A 27543-nucleotide genomic window follows, 5' to 3' on the forward strand; every position below is an offset into this window, starting at 1 on the left:
CGCCCTTGGCGGAGCGGGGAGCTGAGGGAGAGAGGGTCGGGGTGGAAAATCAGCAGCTTTTAAGCGCCTCTCCGCGCTGGGGGGAACGGGGGCGGCGCACCCGAGGGGCTCGGCCTCCCGGCGCTCCCCGCAACGAGCTCAAACCAAAAAAAACCACACCCAAACCGGAGGAAACCCCTCTTCCTGCTGACCGCTGCCGGGCTCCCCGGCCCGCTCCCTCCCGCCTCCCGGGCGGCGCTCCGCGGCGCCGGGATTTCCCTGCAGCCCGCAGCCCCGCCGCCAGCGCCGCCCCCCCGCCGCTCCCGCTCGCCGCCCGCGGCCCCGCGCCGCGCCCCCGGCACTCGCGGCGCCGCCCGCCCGCGCACTGACGGACGCTCGCAGGTGCCGTGCCCGCCCCGGGCCGCGGCGCCGCTGCCCTCCCGGCCCCGCACCGGCGGCAGCGAGCGAGCGAGCGAGCGGGGAGCGGCAGGGAAGCCGCCGGCCGCGCCGTGAGTCGGGGAGCGGGGGCGCGGGTCGGGCCGGGCCGCCGGGCTGCGCGGCCGGGGCCGGGGGCTGGCGGGGGGCCCGGCGTGGCCCCGCTTCCCCTGCGGAGCGACGGCGGGGCCGCTCGGGGACGGGGAGGGAGGGGAGAGCATCCATTAACCCTCGCGTTCGGCTGCCGGGGGAGGGGAGGGTTTGCGCCGGGGCGATCGCGTTGCTGAGACCGCCTGGGGTGTTCCTGCGTTCGCCCCTGGAACCGGGTTGCGTTTTCTTCCCCTGCGTGTTTAGCCGTACCCGATTTTATGCCCTTGTCCCGAGGGCGGCGGGCGTGCCTGCACCGGCCCGAAGGAGCGCGGGCAGTGGCGGTGCGGGTGTCGCCTTGTGCTGAGCCTTGCTGCCGGGGCTGACAATAGCCGAGCGCTGGAGCGGGGCTGGGGCTGGGGTTGGCGCTGGGGTGCGAGTGCCCCGGCAGAGAGCCCCAATCGGGGAGCCGAGCAGGAATCTGTACTGGGTTGCTGATGGAGAAACGCGGGTGGTAGATTGATAAGAGGGACTTGCGTTTATTTTCAGTTGAAATTAAAAAGAGACTAAACTAGAGGAAGTAATTAATTTAGGGCTTGCGTCAGTGTAGATTGTTATTATGTTTTAAAAATAGAAAGAGGGCTTATTATGAAATGTTTAGTGTAACAAATATGATCCCAATCTCCTACCTTCCTTTGGAAAATATCTGGGGGAGGAAGGCAAGGAGAGCTCCTGGGAGTGACATTACTCATGTATAGACCATTATTTTCAGTTATATCTGGGTTACAAATATGTAATGTTGTTCAGCAAAGCGTAGGGAAGAAATCAGAGGCTTTAAGGTATGAAAATCTAAAGCTGAACAATTCTTAAGATGCACAGTACCAGAAACCTTATAATCCACGTGCCGTGGTTCAGATGTGGAGAGGAATGACACAGATACCAAAAAAGGCATCGAGATGCTCAGTGCAGTTCCAGGAGCAGAATTTTCTCCTTCCCTACAGAAAAGGAAAGCGCATTTCTGGAAGCAAGAAGTGACAGATGTGGCATCTCAGCAGCTGGCTAAACATAAAAGCATGTATCAGCAGGTGATTACTGGCGCGAGGACTTATTTTTAAAGTGTCTCATACTGAAAGGGTCAAGCCTTTTTTAGCGTTAGCATTAAGATTTACTTTAGCTTCATGGCATGTTAAAAATAGTCTTTCAGCAGCAGCATGCAGAAAAGTAAGAGAAGACTTCGCTGGTCAAGGCACTCCGTGCTTTGAACGTTTGTTTTTTATTACAGCGTGCAGCGGAGAGGAACTTGGCAGGTTCTCCAGTGGGTAGGATAGTACTGAAGGGAACGGTTATTCCTGGCCTCAGCATAAGCCGACGGTATCTGGGAAGGAAACCATGGGGCCTATCTCCTCCTTAGATGAAAGATAACCACAGTTACTGTTCTCTTGGGAGCACCTTGCACATCCACAGAAGTGAAAATCGGGGCAGAAACTACCGCTGTGGTTCTGCCTGTCTGCTGTGACGGGTAAAGCCAGCCAGAATCACCAGGAGGTAACCCGGGTGAATTTTGGAAAGGGAAGATGGATATCGCCTAAGAGGCAGCCCAGAGCTGCCCTGACGCAGCGGGGCTCTGCGCCATCCCTATTTCACTGCTGTGGCTAAAAGTCACATTGACTTCAAAGAGGTATCTAAAACTGTTCCAAACTGCTTATATCAGCTTTACTGTAACCAAAGAAAGCCACGGTTCATGGCGAAACATGTTTTGCTCTCAGCTTTTCGTAACTAGGTACGCTGCTTTGGTTTATAGTTGTCTAAGCTAGACTTAGAGAAGAAATTCTGGTCCTCTGCCCAAGTCTTGAGAAACAGTTTGGGGTAGGAGAGGGAACTGGCATTTAAGACCAAATCTGCCATGCAGAATTTGCCATCAAGTTCTCCGGCGCTTCTTGCCAGTGAGACTGTGTCCCAGGGGCTCAGCGATGCTCTCTGACCAGTTCTCCCTCCTGTTCCTTGCCCTCTCTGACAGAATTGCTGTGGATCAGGTCACCTGGTGCCTGTTTTGGCCTTTCATAATGATGTAAATCACCACAGGCCTTCACCCTCCTGCATACAAACGTTACTTTTTGAAGGAAAAAAAAAAAAAAGAGACACCAAACAAAAAGCATCACTTATTTACTTCCCCCTCCCCTCCCTTATGATGATCAAGGAGGCAGAGTAAATATATTTTCTCAAGATCTGAACCATCTTGGGGAGAAGTGACTGCCTCCCCCTCTCCCAGTGGTAAAACGGAGCCAGTTGGGTGGCCGGTGCCTCATAGGCGCAGCCGTGCTGCAGGGATGCGTCAGCCCCACGGGCACAGCGCTGACAGGGCTGGCAGTGGGCTAAAGGTATATCCTCTGGGTGGGTAGTCGGCTTGGTTTTTTGTATGGTAGGAAGGTGAATTTCCCGAATAAACTGAAGTCTGCACTGAAGTGGGAATGTGGAGAGAGTTGTATCTGGGTGTTGGATGGAGGACAGTTTTTAAATGATTTCCTCTCACTGCGAAGGCGACTGGTTACTAACCGGTGAAAGCAGCTGGCCGGTGTGGATGGATGTGTCTGGGTAGAGCAGCGGGAGCAGATCTGAAGCACCACCTGTGCAGGGGAGGGGTTTGTGAGAAGCAGGATGACAGAATGAGGTGCAGCTACTGAGTACAAGCTCAGGTAAAGTTCATGCTGAAGATGAGATTTATTTCTAGTGCTATGTTAAATAAGGAAGATTTCTGGATGACATTCGTGAAGATAATTATTGCTTATGATGTTGTACAGTGTTCTGTATTTACATTCATAACGTTACTGAGCAGATACTGATCCAGCATGGTGACTGCTGGGGAGAGGAATGGAGCAGGAGCAGCTGGAACTGGCTGACAAGAAGGCTGGCTTCCTCATAGTTTAAGGGTTAAATCAAGATGCAGTAAAGCTTCAGAAAACATGCTGCCAAGATAAAATGAGGTGATTACAAATGGGCAGAGTTGGCCAGGGTGACAAGACCTATTTGTACCTTTAGTTGGGTTTCATTGACACTTACGGAATTAATAGTCAGGCGTAGAAACAAATGTTTGTCTTATGGTTCTGCCACTAGTTAAGTCCCCAAGAGCAGTTAGTTAATGATTTTTGTAAACAGCTGTGAGATTTTTTTCTTTTGAGAGGCTACTGAACTGTTGAATGTGTTTTACTCCTTTTTGTTTGTCTTTTTTTTTTTTGTTGGGTTGTTGTTTTTTTTTTCAGAGGAGATAAGCCATTTACAGGCTGAGCCTAAGTTCCAGTAGCACATTTTGACCCCTAAAGCTCTGAAAATGTGAAGGCGATAGTTGAATACTCAAACGAAATCGTATCATCATGACCATAGTAGCTCTTTATCTGGGACCATTTTACTGAAATGTAACTTGAAATACTGTTATGCTTATCTTTGAAATTATGCAAGTTGCGCAATACTCTGAAAACTCGATGACTGCTTGTATCTCATGAATGCCAGGGAGCCACATTAAGGGTTTCAACCCCCACTGTGTGTGGGACAACAACATACATCGTAAGTATGTAAATATTGTGTTAATGTTGTTTACTTGCGCTAAATAATAGAAGAAAGCTCACCAAGTCTGATACACTGCTTTGATTTCTATCATAAAGGTCAACAGGGAACAAGTGAGATAAGAAATTAAATGGACTGATATGTTGAGTTATTGTGCTGGGGCTCATTCTGAATTATCTAAGTGAATTTTTCTGTGGTTACACGTAAACAGCAGCTGACCTTCTGTAGAGATACAAGCGCTGATGATGAGCCGTGGTCACTGAAACTAGGTATGACTTGCTTAGTCAGGTCTGCAAACTTGTTTAGATGCATTTAGATGGCAATTTTTTTTTTTTGTCATCTGTAGAGAACTTTCTAAAAATAAATACTTTGTGTCTTTGCTGGGAGGATCTAAAATGTAGGGCTTGGTATATTTTTTTAATCTGTCTGTTTGAAATACCAAATGTTTCAAATCCTGTTCTCACTGTTTTTCTGTAGAAATTTTGTGTATCTGAATATTTGTGTTGTGCCTTAAACAAAGGAAACAGGTGTTGAGTCTTTGAGTTTTTTTTCATATTAGAATATTAGACACTACCATAAAAATAGTAAATAAAAGCAAACTGTTAGTCTGAAAATCTTCTTATTTTTTCAGTTAACTTTTTAAAAAGTCTTTACAGTATAACAGTAAAGTCCAGCAAACCCAAAAACCTAAAGTCTGTTATGCTGGCAAACGCAAGTATCCATAAGTTGGAAAATGCCTTAGAAAATGGTGATACTTATGTAAGTGCATTATGGTCATAGTATTTCTCATAGCCCTCTTGCCTCAAACAGTATGTGCGATGAATGAGGTGAGAAGTAACAAAAAGAGAGGACCTGTTTGAAATTCTGGACTAAAGCTGAAGGTCCTCCTTTGTCATAGTCCTTTTGGGTGGTGCTGGGCAGCATTGTAATGCAGATGGTGAAGGAACCAAATAATGGTTGCACAAGAAATATAGTCTTGGGATTTCCTAACTTTGTGTTCTTTGACTTTGCAACCTTAGTGTTCCACATATGATATTTCTAATTATGGGGTTCAGAATTCTCAGTGATACTCTGCAAGGAAGATCAAAGGTGCTCTGCTGCTGCCACAGTCAGCATCTGTGGAGCGTTTCTCCAAAGAGGTGGTGAAACCAGCTTTCTAGCCAGCAGAGTTCTCTGTCATGATCTTCACAAGGAGAAACCCTGATACCTACAAGAGTATGAGTAACAACGTTTGAAATCTACACCAGCAAGCAAGGAAGAGGCAGGAAGGAGGTGGTAGACAAGACATGAGGCTTAAGTCTTCCGTGAAGAAGAGGCTGATGGATCTTGTTGCTCTGATAAACACTTTCTCTGTTTCTTCTGTTCTAGTAAAACTCTTTATTGACTTTTGAGAAGGTGGTTTTTTCAAGCCATACGACTGGGTCAGCTCCTGTGTAATAGTTTTTTGTTTGGTTGGTTTTTGTAGTGCTTGAGTGGTGCACGAGGACAGTAATGTACAGGAACGCCAGTGTTGCTGGGGATTTATTCCCCACATTTACATTCTTGCCTTTTTGTTTATTTTCCTCCCCCTTATTTCATCTATATTTTCAAGAAGCATCTGACAGCACTAATGGATTCTTCTCATTAAGAAAGCTTTTAAATTTTACAAAAATCAATACTTAAGTAATTTAGAACATTAAAAAAAAAAGCCTTGTGCTACCAGAACAATTTTTGAATGTTCCTCTTAATTCTAATACCTACTAAATCTAACCTTCTTAATTGGATATTGTGATCAGAAGCAAGTTGCATTCTTTCTTCCTTCTAGGTGTATCACGACTTCTGGTTAAGTAAAGCCTAAATTGTGTGTGTTTACATATACCTTTTTCATGAAGGTCTAAGTATTTTCTAGAAATCTCTACTGTTTTGCCTCAGTTAATATGGTTCAGTGTACACTTTGATTTAGTTTGACTTTAATTCTATTTATTCATGAGACTGGGTAAATTAGATCTGAAACTCAGGCAAAGATTAGTGGTGAAGCTTAAGGTGAGTGTTTTGGTTTGCCTTTTCTCTCCCTTTTTCTGTGCTCAAGATGCACACCATGAACATCCTGTCTTCAATGTGACATACCACCATTAAGGAAGAGCATCTTGTTCAGGCACTCTTGCCACTGCTTTTAATAATGAATTCTGCTGGGGAATGGTCATCAGTATTACTTTTTCGTTTTTATTTTTGGGTTATTTGATAAACTGTCTTTTGGGAACTAATGCATAGTCTCAGTTTAGTGAAAATTTATCTCCAGAGAATGGTTAGGCCAGTCTTCTCAAGGCTCAGATTTCAAATGATAGCTTAATCAATTTTAATTTACAAACTCTCTGTCATGTGAAGCATTAATGTGACTCACTGGTTCTTTGAGAGTACATATTTCTGTAACCACAGAGAATAAAAGCAAAAGCATCTCCGACACTAAAAGCTGTGTGTGCCACAGTGAGGGTGAAGGAAAAAGAGAATGCAGGTTCTGCCTTTAGTGGTTTGATGTGAAGGCTGGCCATACCATTTCTCCCCAGCACTATGGTCCTTGCAAAGGCACTTTTCTTTAGCTTTTGTATGGCTTGTGTGTATTCATTTGGAGGATGGTATGTGGCTGTGTAGTCTTTGGTGTTTCCCTTCTTATAGGGATGCGTGACTCCTGCAAATAATGTTAGGGGTTAGCCCAATTTAAGGAAGACTTGAACAGTAGGAGAGCTACATGGTGAGTGAAAGGGGGACAGGGAAAGAATAGTGCCATTGATTGTCCTGCATGTCAGATGCAGCTCACATGTTCCTGCTCTACATACAAAAGATTACTGCTCTTCATTGAGTTTAAGCTGGTTCTTTGCTTGCTCATGGCTCTCTAGCAGATGACCTTGGAAGAATAACCACAGTTCATAAGAGGGTAATATGCAGTGTATCTGGGGTCTTTTCTTCTTGGATGTTTAAAAACAAGATGGGAATGTGGACATAAAGAATGGAGCAGTGTGTCCACATATAGGCTGTATGTATGGCATATGGAATTGTATTTTATTTCAGCCCAAACACTTGGGGTGGAAAGGTGAAATACGAGGCAGGTGATGCTCGCAACGGTTACAATTCTGCTGCACACCTAACAGTATTCCCTGGCCCAAAAGATGCAACAACTGAAGAACTGCAGTCCCAAAGAAGAAAATACAATAGAAGAGCCCAAGTAGGTTAGGAATCTGTAGGAGTTCCTAAATGAATTTGTGAAGACAAAAAAAACCCCCCACCTCTCCAAACAAAAGTGCTGAACAATCGAGTAGTTTATGCTACAGACAGCTTTCAGATTTTTGTCTGAGAATGAATGTCACTTTTAGTTGCAGTAGTTATTACACCTTGAGACCACGATGGTGCCTCTACTTTGGCCGTGGAATATGCATTGTGAATAAGGCTTTTTGTGACATGGTAGAACAGCTGGGATGCTGGGATATGTGCTGACAACCTTATAGGAGGAAGAGGCAGGAGTAGCATCTGATAAAGCAACAACAGAGAGGTTGGAAGCTTTTTGACACTGCCTTTGGTAAGAACAGTGTATCCATTGAAATGTAAATATTTAAGTGTATTCAAGGTATCTCTGAAAATGCAAAAATTTGATCTGCATAAAACTGAAAAATCTGTGAGGAAAGAAGCAAGCTTCAATGCTCAAGTGAGCAATCTAAACATGAAGTTAAATTCTGTTGCTAAATTCCAGCTAATTTTCCTGCATGAAGTCTGTTTACACGTCTTTCTCCCCTGCATCTGTGTGTAAGGGTCAGTCCCTTCCCCAGTTCCACTGTCCTCTATCTCCTGGTTCCACATCCCTAGTTCTTATGCCGAGGTTCTGTCCTTCCTGAATTTGGGTTGATGGTTATTCCTTCCTGCTGAGTTGTTTGTGGGGACAGAGCAATGTGAGCAGGAGGGGGAGTAGTTTTAACAGAGAGGTGATTTTGCAAGACTTTAGCTGGCAGACACTAAGCTACTGAATCTTGCAAAAATTACACACTTAAAACACCTTAAAACTAGCCATTCTGCTAATTCAGAGTGACAGGAAAAGACATGTTGCTAGATACAAATTTGAATGTCAGGACTAGCTTTAAAAGTACAGAATGCCAGAATTTTTTAGCAAGGCTGTGGATTTCGGTAGGTGGTGTATGCATAAGAGTAAAGGGCGTTGTAGTGGAGCGAGGGAGTAGAAATACGTAATTGTGTTTTGTCTCATTACAGAAACAGTTTAACAATTTCTGTTAAAATTCTCCCACCTTTTTCTAATCCTCCCAATAAGCAAACATACACAGATTGCTGCAGATGAAGGATAGAAAATGTTGACTTGAATGGCAGTCTTAATATTTATAAACAACTATGAAAATGAGCTTTAAAATGGAAGCGTCCAAGACATCTGATGGGTAGGTGGACATGTTAAAAAGGCGTAATCTAAGAAACTGTGTGTATGCTCTGTGTAATAAAACAGTGTGGTATCTGTGGAATTAGGAGCAGCTGTCTCTGTTATGTATGTGTGTACATTAAAGATCCTTGTCTGAAAAGGTAATAGATAATTTTTCAGGTGCTCTGAATCACTGTGTTCTTTCAGTCCATCTGAGATAGCTGTCAGTAGTTACTGGGGTTTCTGCATTTCAAAGTTTGTAGTTCTTGGGTTCACATCCTGAAAGTACAAATGTGGTCCCAAAGACAAGTTTTACAGCAGTAACAATATATAGGAGATGGGGCTTGAAAATAGATGATAGTTACAGAGTATTACCAAATTCAAGAACTATCTCAATTTCTCTTGAGTAAAAGTGAAGCCACATCTCATTTTTTCACTGTGCTTTTCTTCAAAACTGAGTATCTGAAATTGGACACTGGCTGCTGCTCAGTCATGTATTTGAAACACCCTTGTTAGAAAGTTGTACTTTACGATGTTTAGTTTTCCTTGTTCATTTTGAATAGGCTAAGTAGCTGTGAAATGTGTGCCCTTCTGCTTGCACAGCATCAGAGGAGAGACAGCTTTTAAAGCTTGCAGACTCAGATTGTTCATGGAATTTGACAGGAAAGAATCTATTCTGTTCTCCATGCAGGATTTGAAGTAGTGTCAAACATAGATATCTTCTTTTTTTTTTTTTTTTCATTTTATGCTGAAAGAAAGAATTTTCCAAACACAACAGTTTGGATAAGAGCTCTATTTTGATAACTTCCAGGAGATTTGCTCTTTCAACCTTCATATTCATCTTGATGGCCAAGAAAACATAATCTGTGGACAAAAACACTCTAAAAATTTAGTATGGCGTTCTCTAGATAAAAATGCTTTCCAAAATATTAAATTTTTCAGAGAAATGTCATGTATTTAGGGAAAAATACTGTTCATGTCTTGAATGATAAAAGCTGGAACAGACCACTGGGAACCTGTCTATGACAAGCTGTAGGCCTTTCCTGAATCCTTACCCAGTTCTGTGTCGGTATGACTCCTAGCTCTGCCTGGATTGTTTGACTTAGACAATGGGCGTTTTATATCTTTTTTTCTTTTTTAAAAATAAAAATGCAAATAATAGAGAATCCACCACAGGGCCTGGTAAATTGTTCTTGCTGTTAGAAAAAGGTACTTTTTCTTTCTTACCTTGTGTTGTCTAGCTTCAGTCTAGCAAACAGAAGTGACAGTACCAGTCTTGTGGCTCTTCTGAAACCCTCTTTTGTTCAGTGGTATCCTCCCAGAATCATGGCCACTGGGACTGGACACGATGATGGCCAAGTATAGAATTGCTGGACCTTCCCGTTCCCTGGTCAGTGCCCTCTTATGCAGCAGGGGATTGCAGTAGCACCTTGTGACTACAGTACAAGAGGATCAGGTTCAGCTGATTATCTCTTCTGACCTGCAAAACTCTCATTACTGTTTCTGAGCACAATCTTCAATCCTGAAAGTGTGGCCTGTGTGATTTAGTCTTAAATTTTAATCTTCAATGCATGACTTTGGCTACTGGTAAAACTCAAATGGCTTGTTGATGTTCTGGTATCAGCTAATCAAGATGATGCTCTTCCTCTCATTTCCATTATCTACCAGTTAATTTTCCTCTCCTCTCCCTGATCCCCAGTCCTCTAGTGTAGGTCATTTTAGGGTAATTCCCCAACTGAAATGGATGAATTGAAGGCAAAGAGTTTAAGAGCATTGACTGGCAATGCAGGCTGGAAGTCCTGCTGAGCAGAAAGCCCCCACGAGTCCTAACACCCATAGAAAAAAGCGCCACAATTTCTGTTCATAACATCTTGTAACATCAGTCTGACTTGGGAGTGACATTACCATTTATGGCGTACAAACAGGGAGAAACTCTTGGAAATCAGGCATTAAGCTGGTGTGTGAGAAGTCATGCTTGATCTACTCTGAGATTCCATGACAGCAAAAAGGAATATTCCTTTGGTTTTGAGTGAACATACTAGGCAGAAGAGGAGCTGTGTACGTTGGGTGTTGTACAGACCTATCCTTCCATTACAGCTGTATCTGGTTTGTTATCTTGTCATCTATTTAGTAAAGCAAGAGTCCTGATTCTGGTCTGATTTCCAGTAGTTATGGCCTCCAATAGTTACACTGATTGAACTACTGCTAACTGAGAGAGAGAAATGTGGAGGAAGTGACTCAAAGCGAATCTTGGTTGTTTTTTAAGCTATCAGAAAAGTGTCATCCTGGTGGACGACAGGTTAACCATGAGCCAGCAGTGTGCCCTGGCTGCCAAGAAAGCCAATGGGATCCTGGGGTGTATCAAGAAGAGTGTGGCCAGCAGGACGAGGGAGGTTCTCCTTCCCCTCTACACTGCCCTGGTGAGGCCTCAATCCAACCCCTACTATTCTGTGATTCTGTGATTAGGAGCTGTCAACTGCTACAGTGTTTCAACATGTTAATTTTGTTTTATTCTTGCTGCTTGCATTTGATATTGGAATATTCTAGCAAAAAGAACAGAAATATGAGTTCATTGTAATTCCTGGGGTGGAGAGTTGTTGCTTTCCAGATGCAGCATGTGTACCAAGATGTTTATTGTATTGCTAAACTCTTTGTTGTGCTCTGCTGAGGGGATGAATGCGAAGTTTGACCAAGGAGCAAATGGCTATTTCCAGGTGCCTAGTAAATGACAGCCTCTCAAGGGAAAGCCCAAGAAAGATATTTCAGTGTCTGGAAAAACACAGAAGAAAACTTTCTGTATCTTGTCCCGCATAAGAAAGGTGAATAGCAAGACGTATGAAGGGAGTTTCATTATTTATTAGGCTTAATCAAGTTCTGAAACAGCACTCTGTTTGTATTGTTGAATAATAAGCCACTGGGAATGTAACAGCTGAAATGCAAGGCAGATTTAAGAGCCTCTCTGGATTTTTCAGCTATTCACAATATTTATCTTTTTGAAACTGAGATTTCGCTTTAAGAAGTAATGCTCTTTCAGCCGTGTTGGCACCCTGGGTGAAAGTGCCTGCCTTGTTTCAGGCAGTCTGAACACTCACTTTGGGAGGTGTGAACTTTCCTAATCAGCAGCCACTAACCGGGGATCCTGGTGAATATTAAAGTTAACTCTTCTACTGCAAGCTGCTAATGTGTTGTATTTGGAGAGTTTTGGTTTACTGACTAGGTGCAGATTTTTTTCTTTTCGTCGTTGTTTGGGTCTGTCTTCTCTTCTGGTGCTAAATTGTCTCTGCCTTCCCACTTCTGTTCTCTAAAGTCAACAGATTATGGTCTTTGCAGGAATGGCAAGAGTTTAACGGTGGTGTCAGTGGCAAGATTTTTAAGAAAATTGATATATTTAATTTGAATTATTGTAGGATAAGCTATATTTAGTATTATGAGAGAACGTAAACAGAAAAACAACAACAACAAAAATCTCATTTTCCCCGAGGATGTGGTTTAACTTCAGAACCATAGCGCTATAGCAACAGGGATGTTGATGAACTATTTCTAACATGGATCTTTATAGCTGTTGGTGAACAATTTAACCATTTCCTCCAGTAAGGATTTCCTTGGGTTCCTTCCTCAGAGCCCAGGTATGCTGCCCTGCTGCTTCTGCAGCCAGGAGGAGCGTACCTCTGGTGAATCCAGGTAGCACCCACGTACAGAAGAAAAGAAGGAATGCCAGTTTGGTAATATCATCTTCCTTCTAGAAGTTACTGTACATGCCTTTTGCTGGGACTGTGTTTCAGAGTATTTTGGTTGTGAGATTTCTATTCCTCCCTCCCCGTGTGAACTACGTCCAGAGCGTCTGTGGAACAGCCCTGCATTATCCATGATTTTTTTCCAGTGCAGTACTGAACCAGTACTTAGTGTTTGCGCAGAGGTTTTTGTCAGCAGTGCAGGTGTCTGTCCTAGGCTCTACAAAGTGTCACCTTTTCTTAAATTTCGAAAGGGTGGTAAACCACACTAAGCAACATATCACTCCTCCCATGACTTGAATTCTGACTCCCTGGAGCTGGCACGAGCCATTAGAAATTTGCTTTAAATAGCCGTCAGTGAAGGCAGAAGTTCATCTTACCTACTTATTAAAGGATTAAGTAAATAAATGTGCCCTTTACACAGGAAAATAGGTCCCTGAATTACGTTCTTTTATTTGTCTGCCTACACCCCACTGTCTTCCGTACCAGTGGTATGAATTGGTACATGAACGACTTGCAGTATGTGGTAACAGCTCATTCTTGGTCAAGAGAGATGCATCCATGCCCAAAGGGATTGCTGCACCTTGTCTCTGTGCTGTTAGAGTTGTGTAAATAAGACATGCAATGACCAAGCAGAGTTATAACAGTCTAGCAGCAAGTGTGACAATGCAAAGTAAGGCCTTGGTATATGTCTACTCTGTTTCAGAATGAGCTTCTGAACTCTGAAGTAATTAGTGCAACCTAGATAAAGTATAGGCTTAGTATACTTCGCTGGTGTTGGTTTAGCGAGACCTAAACGTAACTTTTGCCTTGTGCAACTGACTGTTTCTCCTACCTGTCCCCCCAGTGCTCTGCATCATGTGAGGGGCAAAATATTTGACATTTCTAAGAGGGAAGCTGAGGTTTTACTGAAAAGCCAGGTGATTGTTTAGCTTGGGTAGAATTTGCCTGTGGGATACCTGGTATAGGTCTCCTCAGTATCCTGGGTGTGGAGTGCTGCTGCTGATCAGTCTTCATTCTATGGAGAATGGTTTTGACAATGGGTTATATATTTACTGGTCAACTTCAGGCTCTCTTTCCCCTTTGATCTCCCTTGTCAGAAGTAGCATAAGGAACACTGTTGCTGGTGCCGATGAGCATGTTTAGCAGCTAGTTGGCATTTGTAAAGGGGAGCGAAAGGGACCTGCAAATGCAGGGCTTTGCTCCTGAGGTAGGGAGGAGAGTCATCACCGTTTTGCCTGTGAGGGCTGCAGAGAGGCGCAGCTGGGTGTTGTCATCTTTATTACCTAAAGCCTGCTGTAGTTTCAGTTGGAACATCTGATTAATTTTGGGGTTTTCATTAATGTGGGTTTTGGAACAAATTAAATGTGACCAAGGGCCCAACAAGGATCTGAAATTTTTCTGCTGAAGAACTCTGTATACAAATGAACACCAATTTGCATCATTAAGCACATGCTTCACTCAGGCTACCCTGTGGGATTGAACACTGAGACAGAAATTGCCTCTTGCAGTGCCTTTCTTACAAGGTGACAGTCACTTAGGCCCAGCTCGTGCTTTGGCTTGTGTGTCTGTGTTCTTTTACAGCCTTTCTGGGGAGGTGGTAGCTGTTTTAGAGCAGTCTGACTTCGCTGTGATGCTCTTCGAAAAGGCCATGTATATTGTACTTCCTTAGAGACTAGCAATTGGATATCATCCCTCCCCCGGCACCCCAAGGATTTACAGTGTTTTAAGGTGTGTGAGAAGTTTTGTTCTGGTAGGAGAGCTCATCATAAACACTTGTAACTTGTTTCTCACAGTAAAGGTAAATTGGGGTTTTTTTGGTGGAGTATGGTATTACGCCATTGTGTTTGTCAGTGTCAGTTTATGCCAGGCTTTAAATAGGATGCTCTGCAATGAGTTTGTGTTCTGGTAGTCTGTAATCCTTCCAGGCTAGCTAACATTAACGAGCGGCAGCATTACTGTGGCTGGTTTTCTTTTGATCATGCACAGCCCTAGTCAGGAAATGGGTGAGGAGCATGAGTCATGATTACATTACCCTAATGTGACTGCCTACTAGAAGTTTTCCTTTTGCCGCCAATACTCTTTCCCTTGACACTACTTTTGAAAACAAAATGTCCATTTTGGAGCACTTTGAAATATTGACCTTTAAACAGAGGGATTTATGTTCTCTTGCAGTCTCAAGGCAAAGTTCTGAGCAGGAGCCCCTGCAGAGTGCAGAGAGAACATGAGTGTCTGCAAAATGCTTTTCCAGAAAGCTGCAAAGGGCAGGACTTGACTTGCAGTACCTTAGGTCTGCTTGGGTTCGTTGGATACAGCATGTTTCCCTGACCCATTTAATTATTCTGTCATGTTGCCTGCACATGCAAGCTCAAGGTCCAGTGTTCACTATATGAGGTACAGATGCTGTCATCTCGCTCGACATTTGGCTTAAGCTGTGTCTTAGAGCTGTACTTATCTTTTGATGTGTGGCTGCAGTAATGGGAAGAAGATAGGTGCTGAGGACTGGGTGAGGGAAAACCCTGAGTGTTGAGAAGGTAGCTTTAGTGGGATTTGAGACAGCAGTATTTCAGTTTAATTAAATAAATGGGGTTTAGAGTTTGAAAGAAATACCAGCTGCTAATCAGTAAACTACTAACAAATTGCCACTGTGCCACTCTGAATATTCAGACAGTATACCTCTGTGCAAGTGCTGAGTATACTAATTTCCTTCAAATTAAACTAATTAACTCTGCCCGGGTTTAAGAGTAGTATGTGAAAACGACTGTTGGCCCAGAGAGTGAGTGCACTCTGATGCTACTTAATATCGCCCAGAAAAAAGAAGTCTGATCAATTTAGTACAAACGATTCAAGTTGATAGAACTTAGTGTCTGTCACAAAGAGATTTCCGGAGGAAGTGGGGACGCCTGTGCTACTGTCCAGTGGGGTGTGTCCCTGTCAGCTGGGGCACAGCACCCGTGTCACTGATGTGCTGCAGGGCAGAGCCAGAATATGACAGGTCTTCCAGTTATCGGTTATTCCTCCGGATTCTTACCTCTGCTCAAATGGTGCCTTCAAATAGTAGAGTTGTTTTGTTAGGAGTATAGCTGAAACTCACAGTGAGGATATAATTTCTATTTTTTTTCACTTTTGTTTCATATATGGGTGATAAAACAGTTACTATCTACTTTGAATTGCATATAGGTAACAAAATCTTAGAAGTCCTGTTTACTCCATGATTTTATCCCCATTCCTTATAGGGCATAAGTTGGACCAAAAAAGAAATTCATTGAAGATTTTTGTAATCCGTTGAAGAATTTACTTTCTTCCATCTACCCCAGCCCCATGCTCTTTGATCTCATCTTCATGACCATTCAACTCTCTGAAGGAAGCAGAACTGCAACAGAGCAGTGGATTCATCCTTTTTCTATGTAATAAAACAAAGAAGTCCCGTGCAAATTTATATTTTTCTGTAGCTTTCTACCTCATTGTTAGCCTTTGCATATAGAGGGCTTTCTGGCCTTCAAGTTTGTTTTAAAACTGGTTTATCAGCCACTTCAAGATGGTAAATACTTATTTCAAGTGAAACGCTTTGAGAATTAAATAATAGCAGAACTGGTGATTATGATATGTCACTTGTGTGTTTCAAGAGGATGATAAAGAATATTTGACTTAGAGATGAAGAGTATTTGAGAATTGGGAGGTGGGGAGTTCAGGATAGGGCAACTTTTTTAGGGTGGAATGCCTTCATTTTAGATTGCCTATTGTCAGGAGCTACCAGTTAAGGAAACGTTAAACTAAGGATCTTTTTAAAAAAATACTAATAATAAACTCTTAACTGTAGCTGGAAAAACGTCATTTCAACATGACAGCTATTTTGGAAACCCTAAGGCAGAAGCTAATGGAGCTACCAAACCATTTTTGCATCAGAAGTGAATAAAATCTGGATGTAATTCCATGGACATTTTTTCTTGCAGAAGATTTGGTTAAGAATTGCCCATCCCTTCTGCCAGAACTCCGTCCTCTGAGTGATGTTTCGTGAGGTAGCTGAGCTAGTCAATTGACTTGTTGCAGCCGAAAGTAGCAGTCTCACTCCTAGCCTTGTGATCTTGCCCCCCTTTCTTAGTTGCTGAACTGGCTTACAAGGGGTCAAGCGTGTGCACAGGGTAGGGGGAAGGGGAGAATGCCTTTCTGACAGCAACATTTATATTGGGCTTGAACTCTCTTGAAGCGATGCCATCAGTCACGCTGCAGCTGTTGGTAACCCTTTACTGTAAACTGAGTCAGTGGGGAGAATTGCTGCTGTGACGGGTTTGCAGTGTGGCTTGTAGATCTGCCTACCCACGGAGGGTACAAGGAACTGCATGGCAGAACTAGGAACCAGCAGTGAGGAGCGAGGAATCCAGGGTGGGAAGTTCTTAAACCAGCTTTGAGAGTAGATCTGGGTTGGGGAACTACACCCTGTGTGTCAAAACAGAAAGCCATCTATGCTAACCTGCTCAGAATTACAAAGGGTGTGGATTCTTAATCCACTTAAACTGATATGAGTGCTGGCTGACATCAAAAGGGGCAGTGCTGCCTGCCTCAATCCACGTCTTCCCAAGTTCTTCCGTATGGCAATACCAGCACTTACATGAACATGCCTTGAGCTGTGTCAGGGAGCTCCTTTGGCTAAAAACTGTTCCTTTCTTCTCCCTCAGCAGATGAGATTTCAACCAGAGCAGTTACCCAGTCTTTTAGGTGGCACATGGGCTCAGGTTATAGGAGTTTTTTTGCCCCATATCATAGTCATTTTCTTTTGATCTAAGAGAACTGATGGAGAAGTTTTTAAGCCTCTCCATCTTGTGGCTTATGAGTTTATGGTCCCCAGCTGTTTGCTCACCTGGTCTGCTGGCTTTATAGTAGGAAAGGAGTGACTGTACTTCAGTGCATGGTCTGTGTGACGTAGCATAACCTTGCCTTCACCAGCTGCATGAGGTAAGGTGCTAGACTTTGTACTGACATGTACCTATGCCTAAATCTGCATGGTCTTGCACTCATCTAATTTTTGAAAGCCAATGATACAACTGAAGTATATGATATTAAATCCGTATGTATGAATGTACCAGCTAACAAAGCTAAGAAGAAGATAATAGAGATACCTGTTTCAGTTCACGGAGCCAAACAACAGAATACAGTGAGCTCATTGAATGCCTGTCTCTGGAGAAGAAAAGAAAAACCACTGTTCTTATTCTAGAAAAGATGCTAATTTTTCAAAGCTGAAAACAAGCTGTGACTGAAACCTGTTGGAAGGTGAAAAAAAAATTTGCTTGATGAAAGAAAAATGTGAATTATTGAAGACATTCTAATGAGTGGTCAAAAGCACAACTGCAAAACCAGGCTGTAAGGCATTTGACTTAATGTTGTGTCACAGCCAGATTTTTAAAACATTAGTCCTCTGCAGTGTCAACATAACACATATTAAAAACATTTAGAATCTCAGAGTAAATGTAAGAAAGAAGTCAGCATCAGAGAGGGATGCATTTCTATTGAAATAACACAGCAATCTTTTTATACGGCATTGGGCTGCATAGTATTTTTATAAGCAGCCTTCAAATAAGTGTAAAATTATTGTGGTACAAATTTGCAGGTGATGGAGATGGAGGAAGTATATTGATGAGGAAGATGGAGACGTCTCAGCTGATTTATTGAGTGACACCTTGAGCACCTTCACATAAAATGTTTTCTTTTTCTGAGGTGTGGCCTTGCTTTTTATCCTAAAGAATATAAATCCAGCTTATTTGCGGGAGAACGATAGCCTGGAAATCCTTTTTTTTTTCCTAAGGAATAGAGTCTTACTGGACAAACAGTGTAATATGATGTCCTGGGTTTGGCCAGGACAGGGTTAATTTTCACCGGACTCCAGGAAGGGGCACAGCCGGGGGGGTGGGGGCTGACCCCACCTGGCCAAACAGAGCCGATTCCATACCATGTGACGTCAGGCTGGGTTCCGGTGGGGGGGGCGGCGCTGCGGGAACTCACTCGCGGCTCGGGAGCGTGCGGCGCCGGTGCGGTCCGAGAGAGCGGGTCTGTTTTTGTCGTGTTTTCTCCTTATCTGTATCGTTGTTGTTCCTGTTTCCCTCTGTTTGCTGTTCTGTTAAACTGCCCTTATCCCGACCCACCAGTTTTCTGCCTGTTTCTTTTCATTCTCCTCCGCACGCCGGCGGGGGGAGGGGCGGCCGCATGGCGCTTTCGTTGCTGGCGGCAGCCGAAACCAAAGCATATGAGCACCAGCATTGGCTGTGCCTGCAAAATTTGTTGGTTAAATGAATAAATGTGTATCTTCATCCTAAAAAAATATAACGGGGGTGCTCACTCTGAACCAAGAAATGGCAGTGGTAACAAATTGCTACTTTTGCCAATATGGTTTATTCTGCTTGGAGAACCTGTTTTTTGTTACACCAGCACAAGAACTCTTAAATGTTTTACAATATAATGTTACCCTATAAATACAAGAGAATTCCTATTGTAAGATGCTGAGGATAAAAGCAGAAATATGATCTTGTTTATAAACAAAGCAGCAATGATGGGAAGAAAGAAGTAATTTTTATCTTTGTATATGCTGTTAGGGAGAACGATACTGAAATGTCACTAATTCTGATCTGCTCTGAAAAGGATGTTGGAAAATTGGAGAGAGTTCAAAGCAGAGAGAGGTATTTGAAGGCTTAAAATTAGTTCCCCACCATCACCACATGCGGAATTCCCCCTGTTCAGTTCGATCAAAAAGGATGACTGACTTGGTTAGTATTCAAGTACCTTAACAGGGATGAAGGTTACTGGTTGATAAAGGACTTTTATAATCTCACAGACTGGTACAGCACAAAGTAATAACTGGAGACTGGGGCCAGTTGCTCAAATTAGACAGCAGCCCCAAATTAGATAACTTCAGCAGCTTCTTCCTGGTACAACTGGTGCTGGTACAACTGTTTGAAGGATACAGTGAACTGTAAAAAATATTTTTTTTCAAACCAGGTTGGCTTTCTGTTCTTTTTCTTACAAGCTAAAATGAAAACTCTTAAATATGTGAAATACCTCATTCATTTGAATATAATGCACAAGTACTTTAATGGTTTAAAGTTGAAGGTGTTCTCTGGTTAAGATGATTTACTCCAGATTGATCGATTTGAAAAGGTACTATGCAGGGAAGGGTGGCAAGATTTAAAGCAATCAACAATTAAAAATCATTTCAGGAACTTGTTTTTATTTTGTGTGTGAACCTAGGTTTTAGGGGGGAGAAAGAGGAGGGTGCTGGAGAAATGGAAGATACCTGGAGAGAAGGACACTGTATGCAGCCTGTCCCTGTCTGTGACGATTAACACTTCTTCAGGTGGACTGCTCACAGCTAATGTTCGATTTATCTTTGATTTATGTGGCAAAAAGTGTTTATAGAAAGGGAGATGAAAATGTATCCAGATATGACTTTTCTTAGATTTCCCTTCCAAAGATGACTGATAATGAATTAATTCCTTTGCCTTTTTTTAATATTTCTCCCCAGCTGGTGCATAGCTGAAGTTTTCCAAGCCTTCCTTGTCTTCATTAATATAACTGTATTACAGAGCATATTCACATTTCCTTCCTTACCCCTGAGTAGACAATTGTTTCAAGAATTCAAGCTGCTTCAAGTAGCAGTACCTTGGAGTATTTAAGCACTGTTAAGCTGGAAAGATGTATCGGGTGGAACTCTGCACGGCTATCTTCCATCTCTGTTACTACGCAATGTTTTCTTGAATGTTTTGAATGTATGCTTATTACATCTGCAGATGATGCTAAACCTGCATACTGTAGAGGCCAAGATTAAAATTCAAAGTGATCCTGACCATTTGAAGTGTTTGAAATTAATAGAATGCAATGGAGTCAGTACAGAGGCTTTGCCACAGGGGCACAGTCAAGAACAAGATGTAGATTAACTGGCTGGACAACAGTTCTTCACGAAAGGAGCTAGGTTTTTAGTGGACCACAAACTAAACATAAGCCAACAATGTTGTGATGTTAAAAGAAAAATGCAAAGTTGAGATCTCAGCTTGAATATTGTGTTTGCTTTTGGGCATATTTAAAGAAACATTTGAGCCAAGGGGAGGAAGACCAGAAAAGGACTTTGGGGGGAAGCTATCTGAGCTCCGGAAAACATGAACTGTGTTGAAAGGTTAAAATGTTTGCGTTGTATAATCTGAAGAAGAAAGGCTGAAAGGAGACGTAGAATGCATAAAGTGAACTGTCTTCATCAGGGCCCAAACTGGAGCAGGGGAGACTTGAGGTACATCTTGTCTGATGACTAGCCTCTGTCAAGTAAATTACTGTGTGCGGTCTGCACCTGTAGAGCATTCTAAGAGGACGGTGGACAAACATCTTCCAGGACTAGCAGAAGGCATCTGGATCTTTGCAGGAGGATGGAGAAATGAATGAACTGCATCATAGGATCCCCTCTTGACCTGTGTTTCTGTAGCTATGGGATGGATTGGGGGTTGCTTTTCCCTCATTTTCTGAAAAGTGTATGTGACAATGGGATAAAGTAGGTTGGATTTGATCTAGGAAAGTAGGTTGAGTGCAGTTTGAGAAAATTAGTTGAAATGAAGTGCGATTAGCCTGACTGTTTTTATGAAGTAATTAAATCTATAGCTTTAATCAGAAAGGTGCAAATTCTTTGATGCAGGGAGAAACAAAGGGGTGAGAACTTCTAATCTGATCAGGGAAGATGACTTTAATACAGATGAATTCAAAGGCTGGGCCTCTTAGAAGAAAGATAAATTTAGATAAACAATCTGGAGGGAGAAGTGTTACTGCCTGATTTGGTTAAAACTACTCAGAATGTGGTGGCTCTATAAGCAGAGGCTTACTGGTGGCCTGGTCTAGAGGTGGACAGACTCATGGTCTCTCATCTTCAGAGGCTGCCAGTTGATATGGACACCAAAGTCCACAGGAACATGAGAGGTAAGCTCTGTGGTGCTTCATCTGCTCCTTTTCTTGTACCTGAAGACTTTGTTATACTGTGATATTGTTTTGCCTCCAGTCAGGAATTGTGACTACACAAGTTCAAGACCCTGTTACAAAAATGATAAAAACATGGTTTGCATGGATGTTTTTTCAGACAGAGTGACATCCTCAACAGTTTGTGTGTGCTGCTGAAAGCTACTGGTAGCTAAAACGTAAAATGAACCCCTAAAGCTTAATTCCACTATGCTTGCAGGTATTTCGCTGTGTAGAAAAGTTGCAGCAGCTTATTGCACAGTTTGTATCTGTCTTTTGCTGTGTTACTGTATTCTCATTTGGATATTGAAATAATGTACAGGCTCTTTTTTCTCCTAGTGACTTTCCCTGCAAGATAATTCAATGTTATTTTAAACAATGCTTCGGAAATGGGTTTCGCTAAAGTTCACATGCACAGCCCTTGGCAAGTGACTGTCCTGTAGAAAGCCCATAGGCTTCCTAGAACATACACTTGCTTCTGGTCCTGCTCTGTGGAAACAGGATTTTCTTTCTATCGTTTCTTTGCCTAGGACACTGCTTAAGGACCTAGGTGTCTTGGGATTTGTGTGCAAGTAAAATTTTGCACCTTGATGCTTGTTTGTCTCTGGCTTTGTAAGCTTAGCTGTGGAGATGTTTGCTGATAGTCTGTCCTTTTAAAATGGACTGTGGAATAAACTGAGGCATCCATGGAAAACTAAGCTGTGTGGAAAATGGTGATTGCTGAGTGGACAGAAGGTTTGCAAGGCAGATTGAGAAGTGCTTCTGAAAATATTAGTCTTTGTTACAAGCAAAACACTTAGATGAGAGTGTGAAGTGATAGGAATGAAAATGAGGAAGTGTTACAGCCAAACCAAAACTTCAGTTTTCATTGGGCTGAAGTTTCCCTGGCTTGGCTCATGCTTGGATCTTGTTAGAAGAGGGATATCTCTATGACTGGAAGAAAAATCCTTTCCTGTTGTTTTTCTCTTAAATTAAGGTCGTCTGCTGTAGGCTGGCAGCCTGGGACTGTTGTGGACTTTTTGTTATGTGTTTGGTTTTCTGATAAATTCTCATTCAGCTTTCTGGTTTGGCTACACATTCACTTAGTTACTGAGGTGAAATTGATCAAAACAGAGACTCTTTTGGCAGCAAGATCAGAGAAAGGTCTCATTTTAAGACAAGATGGACTTTACTGTGTGGCCTGGTATCGAGACTGGGGTGTGTTCTGGCCCTTCTCTTAGCCTGTGTGTACTGGTGATTTTATTAAGTCTTGTTGAATGCAGGGAGAGTGTGTAAGGTTCTCGTGAAAATTTTGTGGACTAATTTTTTAGTGTTGCAGGAGTTGAGCTCGAGGCTTAGTCTCATTAAGCCATTTTTCATTTGTGAAAGCTGGATTTTTATTTTTATTTTCTTATTAAAGAACTACTTTTTTAAACCACATGCTATATATTAATATAGGTTCTTCCTTATTTAATTGTAAATGAAATATGAGTAACAACACTATTTTAGGCTAAGTGAATATTTCCAGATTTATGATACAATTCAACTGTTCAAAGTATCTTAAAATCTACTCCTTTGGGCAGTAGTTGACGAAGAGGATAGGTATGCGGAAACAAAGTGCTCTGAAACCTATTTCAGGCTGGAAAGCATGACCATTGAGGAGGGAACCCTTATCTTTTATATACAAGGTGTAATTTGCAGATTTTTCAGTAGAGTGGCCAGTGAAATCTGCAGCAATGGTAGTCTTTGTTTTCAGCAAAGCAAACGATGCTTGCAGTAGGCACATAATTGTGGAAGTTCTCTTCAAACGTAAAGCCTCTTGCACTGGCCAAATGGAAGACAAGGCCTTCACAAATACAGGGACTGCCGTATAGAGAGGTATTATAATTCCTGGCACCGGAGTCTCTTGCAGCATCCTGTGAGGTAGTGTGGTTTTACACTGCCCCTTACTGGGGCTTTCTCATAGTGCAAGAACTAAAAGAGATCTGGATGCCCAAAAGTTTGCTCTCTTCTGTGTTTTTGCATTTTTTCCCCTATGAGCTAAATAAAAGATAGTGATATTCTTGTATGCAAAAATTTATTATTTATATTAAAGTTATTTTACACTTAATTTTAGTATTTCTTGGTGTTCAGGTGTTTCATTGTGTCCTTCAGGCTTCCTTGAAATCTGCTTGTGGAGTTTGGTGATAGTGGTCTTTGATACACATACAAGCTGGTAGAAGCTGTGGAAGCTTTGAATGAACTGGAATTTGTCTTTAATTTTTAAACTAGTGGCCAACAGGTGTGACTCTGGACCACGTTGACGCTACACTGCCATTCATTCCAGATTAAAAGATCTGAAAGAAAGAGGAATTTGAATCAGGGGGAATTGTGCCTGAGAGGTGAGATGGGGCTGAGTTCACTAGATACTGTACAACAATCTGGCCTTTCAGCTTGGTTTGCTAAGAGCAGTCTTCTCTTTAGAGTTGAGGACATTTTATTTAGCTAAATGGGTTGCGTGGGTGGAATGATAATCGGGGGGGAAACAGTGCTGTGAATTTTTCAGTTTAAAACTGAAAGGTAACTTAGTTGACTAATCAGTTCATTTCCCATGGGGTGTGGCACAAGTAGAGATTTAGGATTTACTTCTATGATCGTACAGTACTAACGTGGAGTTCTGGTATGTAATGTGAATCTCCTAGTATTCTGTAGATCCTAATGAATTACCATTTTGTTATGTAGAAGGAAGCTTTGAAGTGCTTTTAGCTGATTGATGCGAGCAATTGTATTTTCAAAATTTAGTTTAAAAAATAGAAGATGTCCGCATAACTTACAGAACATTGAGTTTATTTTGTATGACAGCTTTCATCTGTTTATATCTGTTGTACTTTTTGGGGGAGGGCTTTTCAGTGGTATCTGAAGTGCAGTAGATATTTGGTGGGAACAGAAAAACCAAAATGCTAACCTGGCTAGACTCCCAGCGCCCCTTGTGATGCACAGTTAAGTAGCCCACTGCAGGAATTAATGACTCGGGTTAAAGGATTTGTGCAAATGCTTAAATACTTCTTGACAATCTGACTGTATAGCTGTACAGTACAAAGTTTTAAAATGGTGATTCTTACTGGACTTAATTTGCTGGGACATGAATAAAAGGCAGCAAAAGTAGCTCTTGTTACAGACAGCTTTCCTTCACTTACTGCATAGCACAGTCTTTCTGTGCAAAAACTGCAAGCTCCTTTATGGAGTGAGGATGGTGATGGACATGGTGTTAGGGATTTGTGGCTGAGTATTCTGGTGAGGAGGAATCACCTGTGCTGTTCTGGTGGTCTGTGGACTTAATAGGCGAAAGTACAAAAATGTCCAGGAGAAAAATGCATTTATTCTGAGATTGCTCAAGAGTCAGGAACTGGTACTGTAAGGAAGAAATACACTATTAAAACATTAATGAAGAGTATTTTTCCATAACTTGTTGACCTGACAGCCTGTTAGCCCTTGTGGACTGCTTTATCAGGCTTTTAAGAGACCACATTCTAACAGGATGACTTGGTTTGCAAACACTCTTTCATTTGGTTGCACAGAGAATCTCTGAGTCACCATGGCCTCATGGCCTACATAATTCATAAGTTAGTCTATAAGTAATTGCTATGAAGAACTCCTGTAGTCTAAAGATTGTGGTCACAAGAATCAGTCTCTTCTAAGACACCTGCATTTGGATGTTTCTAGTTGTAAAGACCTGGACTAGCACTTTTTTCAAGTACCTAAAACTATCCTTTTCAATGGGCACAATTATCAGAAGTGTTACTGGGGACAGGTTGTGAGAGTTCCAGCACTAAATGGGAATATCTGAAGTTCTCTAATCCAAGGTGGTCTACTCCATTTCCAAAAAGGTTTTACTGAATGACTCTGTCAATCTTCCGGGGCTTGCCAAAAGCCTAATGCTGTTGAATGTTATGAATGTGCTTCTGCATGTGCTCTCGAAGGTTGAAGGCCAGCGTCTTGAATGCCAGAATAAGGAGAAGAAAGATTCAGATAATTCATTTGATAAATATCACTATGCTCAGCAACCGTGTCTAAGAAACTCTGACTTCGAAAAAAGCTATGAAGTCAGAGAAAGGTTAGCTAGCCCTTGTTAATCTAAACTCTTTTATCCTGCCTAATGAAGGGAAGCAACATCATAAAGCTAATCTGCAGGCTGGAACTGTCCGTACCATTATTAATTTAAAAAACAAACCAACCAAGACTGAATGAACCATGAAAAATAAATTAATGATAACCTTATTTTGTATCCCATGCAGGTTTTCTCAAGTTCTGGAAGTAGCAGGGCATTTGGTTGCTAACTGACCTGAAACTTGTGCTCTGCCTTGGAAAGATCTGCAGTGGGAGACATTGACCTTCACATACCCCATAGTTTTCTGCATCAGAAGACCGGGACTTCATGTGCAAGAGTGGTTCAAGATGATGTAACTTTGATAACACTGAAGGTGTACAGACAATAACTGACTTTGTAAGAGGCTTCTCCCACCCCTCTCTTTCCCTTCCTTTTTATTTTCAATAACTTCCTCTCTCAGAAACTACAAGCAAGATGCCAGCCAAGACACCCATCTACTTGAAAGCTGCTAACAATAAGAAAGGGAAGAAATTTAAACTAAGGGATATCTTATCTCCTGATATGATCAGTCCACCACTTGGAGATTTTCGTCACACCATACACATTGGAAAAGAGGGACAACATGATGTTTTTGGAGACATCTCCTTTTTGCAGGGCAACTATGAGCTATTGCCTGGAAACGAAGGAGAAACCACGATTAGCCAGTCTGGTGGCCACAATGAATTCTTAAGGGCAAACAGCACTTCTGAGTCCATGTTTACAGAAACTCCATCACCAGTGCTCAAAAATGCTATTTCCCTTCCTGCCATTGGGGGTTCTCAAGCCCTTACATTGCCCTTATTGTCACCAGTGACATTTAATTCAAAGCAGGAATCCGTAAGGTCATCAAGAAATCCTAGGCTTAGCTGTGAGCCAGTAATAGAAGAAAAATTGCAGGAGAAAACTAAACAGATGGAAGATGGCGAAACATACAAAGATGACCTATGGGAGCAAAATGGTGGTTCTTCGCATTTTACTAATGGTAGAGACAGTCACTCATCCAGCTTTTCTGAACGATGCACTGATTGGCAAACAGTTGATTTGCTTGATGACAGTCGACTTTCTTGTGAACTAACCAAGACAAAGACTAAGTCAGAAGAATCCCTTTCAGATCTTGCAGGCTCTCTTCTCTCATTACAACTTGACTTGGGACCTTCACTTTTGGATGAGGTTCTCAATGTAATGGACAAGAATAAATCTTAGAACTGGTACTCCCTTGCTTCTTTAGAAGTGATTCACTTAAACAAAAACAAATGTATTTCGAAAGCAGAGACATTTAAAAATCAGCTGTATTTGCAGTTGTTTGACGGGTTTTCTAAAAATATTCTTAAAATACTATTTTTTTACCTGTTGTTTTTTCATGATTTTTATTACACTAAATTCTCATAGCAGGAAGGTAAATTTTAATAACAGTTTTCAGCAAATACAAAATGTTTTATGTACCAGTATTAATGATCAGAAACTTAAGAAACAGAGTTTAAGGATGATACCGATTGTGACATTTGGTTAGTTCACTTCTACAGGCTTCTGAATATATGAGAATCTGTCAGAAAGGAGACTGATAATTAATTATTCACTTTTATAAATTATTACAACGTCACTTCACATATAGGCCTCTTTCTAGAACCTTGTGTTTGAGGGTTTGATAGTGGTTTTCTTCATTTTCTGTAGTACCATTTCTGTTATACCTTCACTGTAACTACTTTCTGGGTTTTACACTACCGCTCTGTATTCAAATGTGAACAATTTGGAGGCTTAACAATTTGGAGGCTTTTTCAGCTTGAACACCCAGTCCAGAATCTCAGCTGTTTAAATGGGTATGCACAAATTTACGCAAGTTGAGGCTTGACATTGTATATGAAATGATACGTTGTAAACAGGTGACAAATGCAAGGTATTATGGTTAAATTATTTTAAAAGGTGAAATATATTTTTTGTGTGCATATTGGCATTTTACTGCAGAGCCTACACGTACAGTATCTCATCAAAATAGTTGCTTGGCATTATTGGTGCTCTTCTGAAAATTGTATATTTGTGTGTTTGAAAAGAAATATGTATTGATACTACTTGCTTTTTTTCCCTCATTTATTGCCACACATGCTTAAACTTGCAACTGATTATTATAATTTTTGAAGAAGGCACTGGTTATTCACAATGCTTGTGATGTGTGCTGCAACAGCCAATGTTTTAGGAAATGTGGATCTTTTAATACAGTACCTACATGGATTGCATAGATATCTTGTGCAATACAATAAAAACCCCTTTAAATCGCTATGTCT

General features: G+C 41.9%; 1 protein-coding gene across 2 annotated transcripts; it reads left to right on the forward strand.

The window, feature by feature from the left end:
* Positions 1-383: 383 nt before the first annotated feature.
* CDC42EP3 (CDC42 effector protein 3) lies at positions 384-27536 on the forward strand. Of its 2 annotated transcripts, none has more exons than XM_075412712.1 (2): positions 384-488; positions 25413-27536. In XM_075412712.1, exon 2 carries the CDS (start codon positions 25700-25702, stop codon positions 26465-26467), a length of 768 nt encoding a protein of 255 aa, XP_075268827.1. In that variant the 5' UTR covers positions 384-488; positions 25413-25699; the 3' UTR covers positions 26468-27536. The 2 variants fall into 2 exon arrangements, with proteins under 2 accessions (XP_075268827.1, XP_075268828.1); XM_075412713.1 differs by lacking the exon at positions 384-488 and adding an exon at positions 1570-1586.
* Positions 27537-27543: the final 7 nt, after the last annotated feature.

The sequence above is a fragment of the Opisthocomus hoazin genome, chromosome 2 (genome assembly GCF_030867145.1).
Source record: "Opisthocomus hoazin isolate bOpiHoa1 chromosome 2, bOpiHoa1.hap1, whole genome shotgun sequence".
NCBI classification, from domain to species: domain Eukaryota; kingdom Metazoa; phylum Chordata; class Aves; order Opisthocomiformes; family Opisthocomidae; genus Opisthocomus; species Opisthocomus hoazin.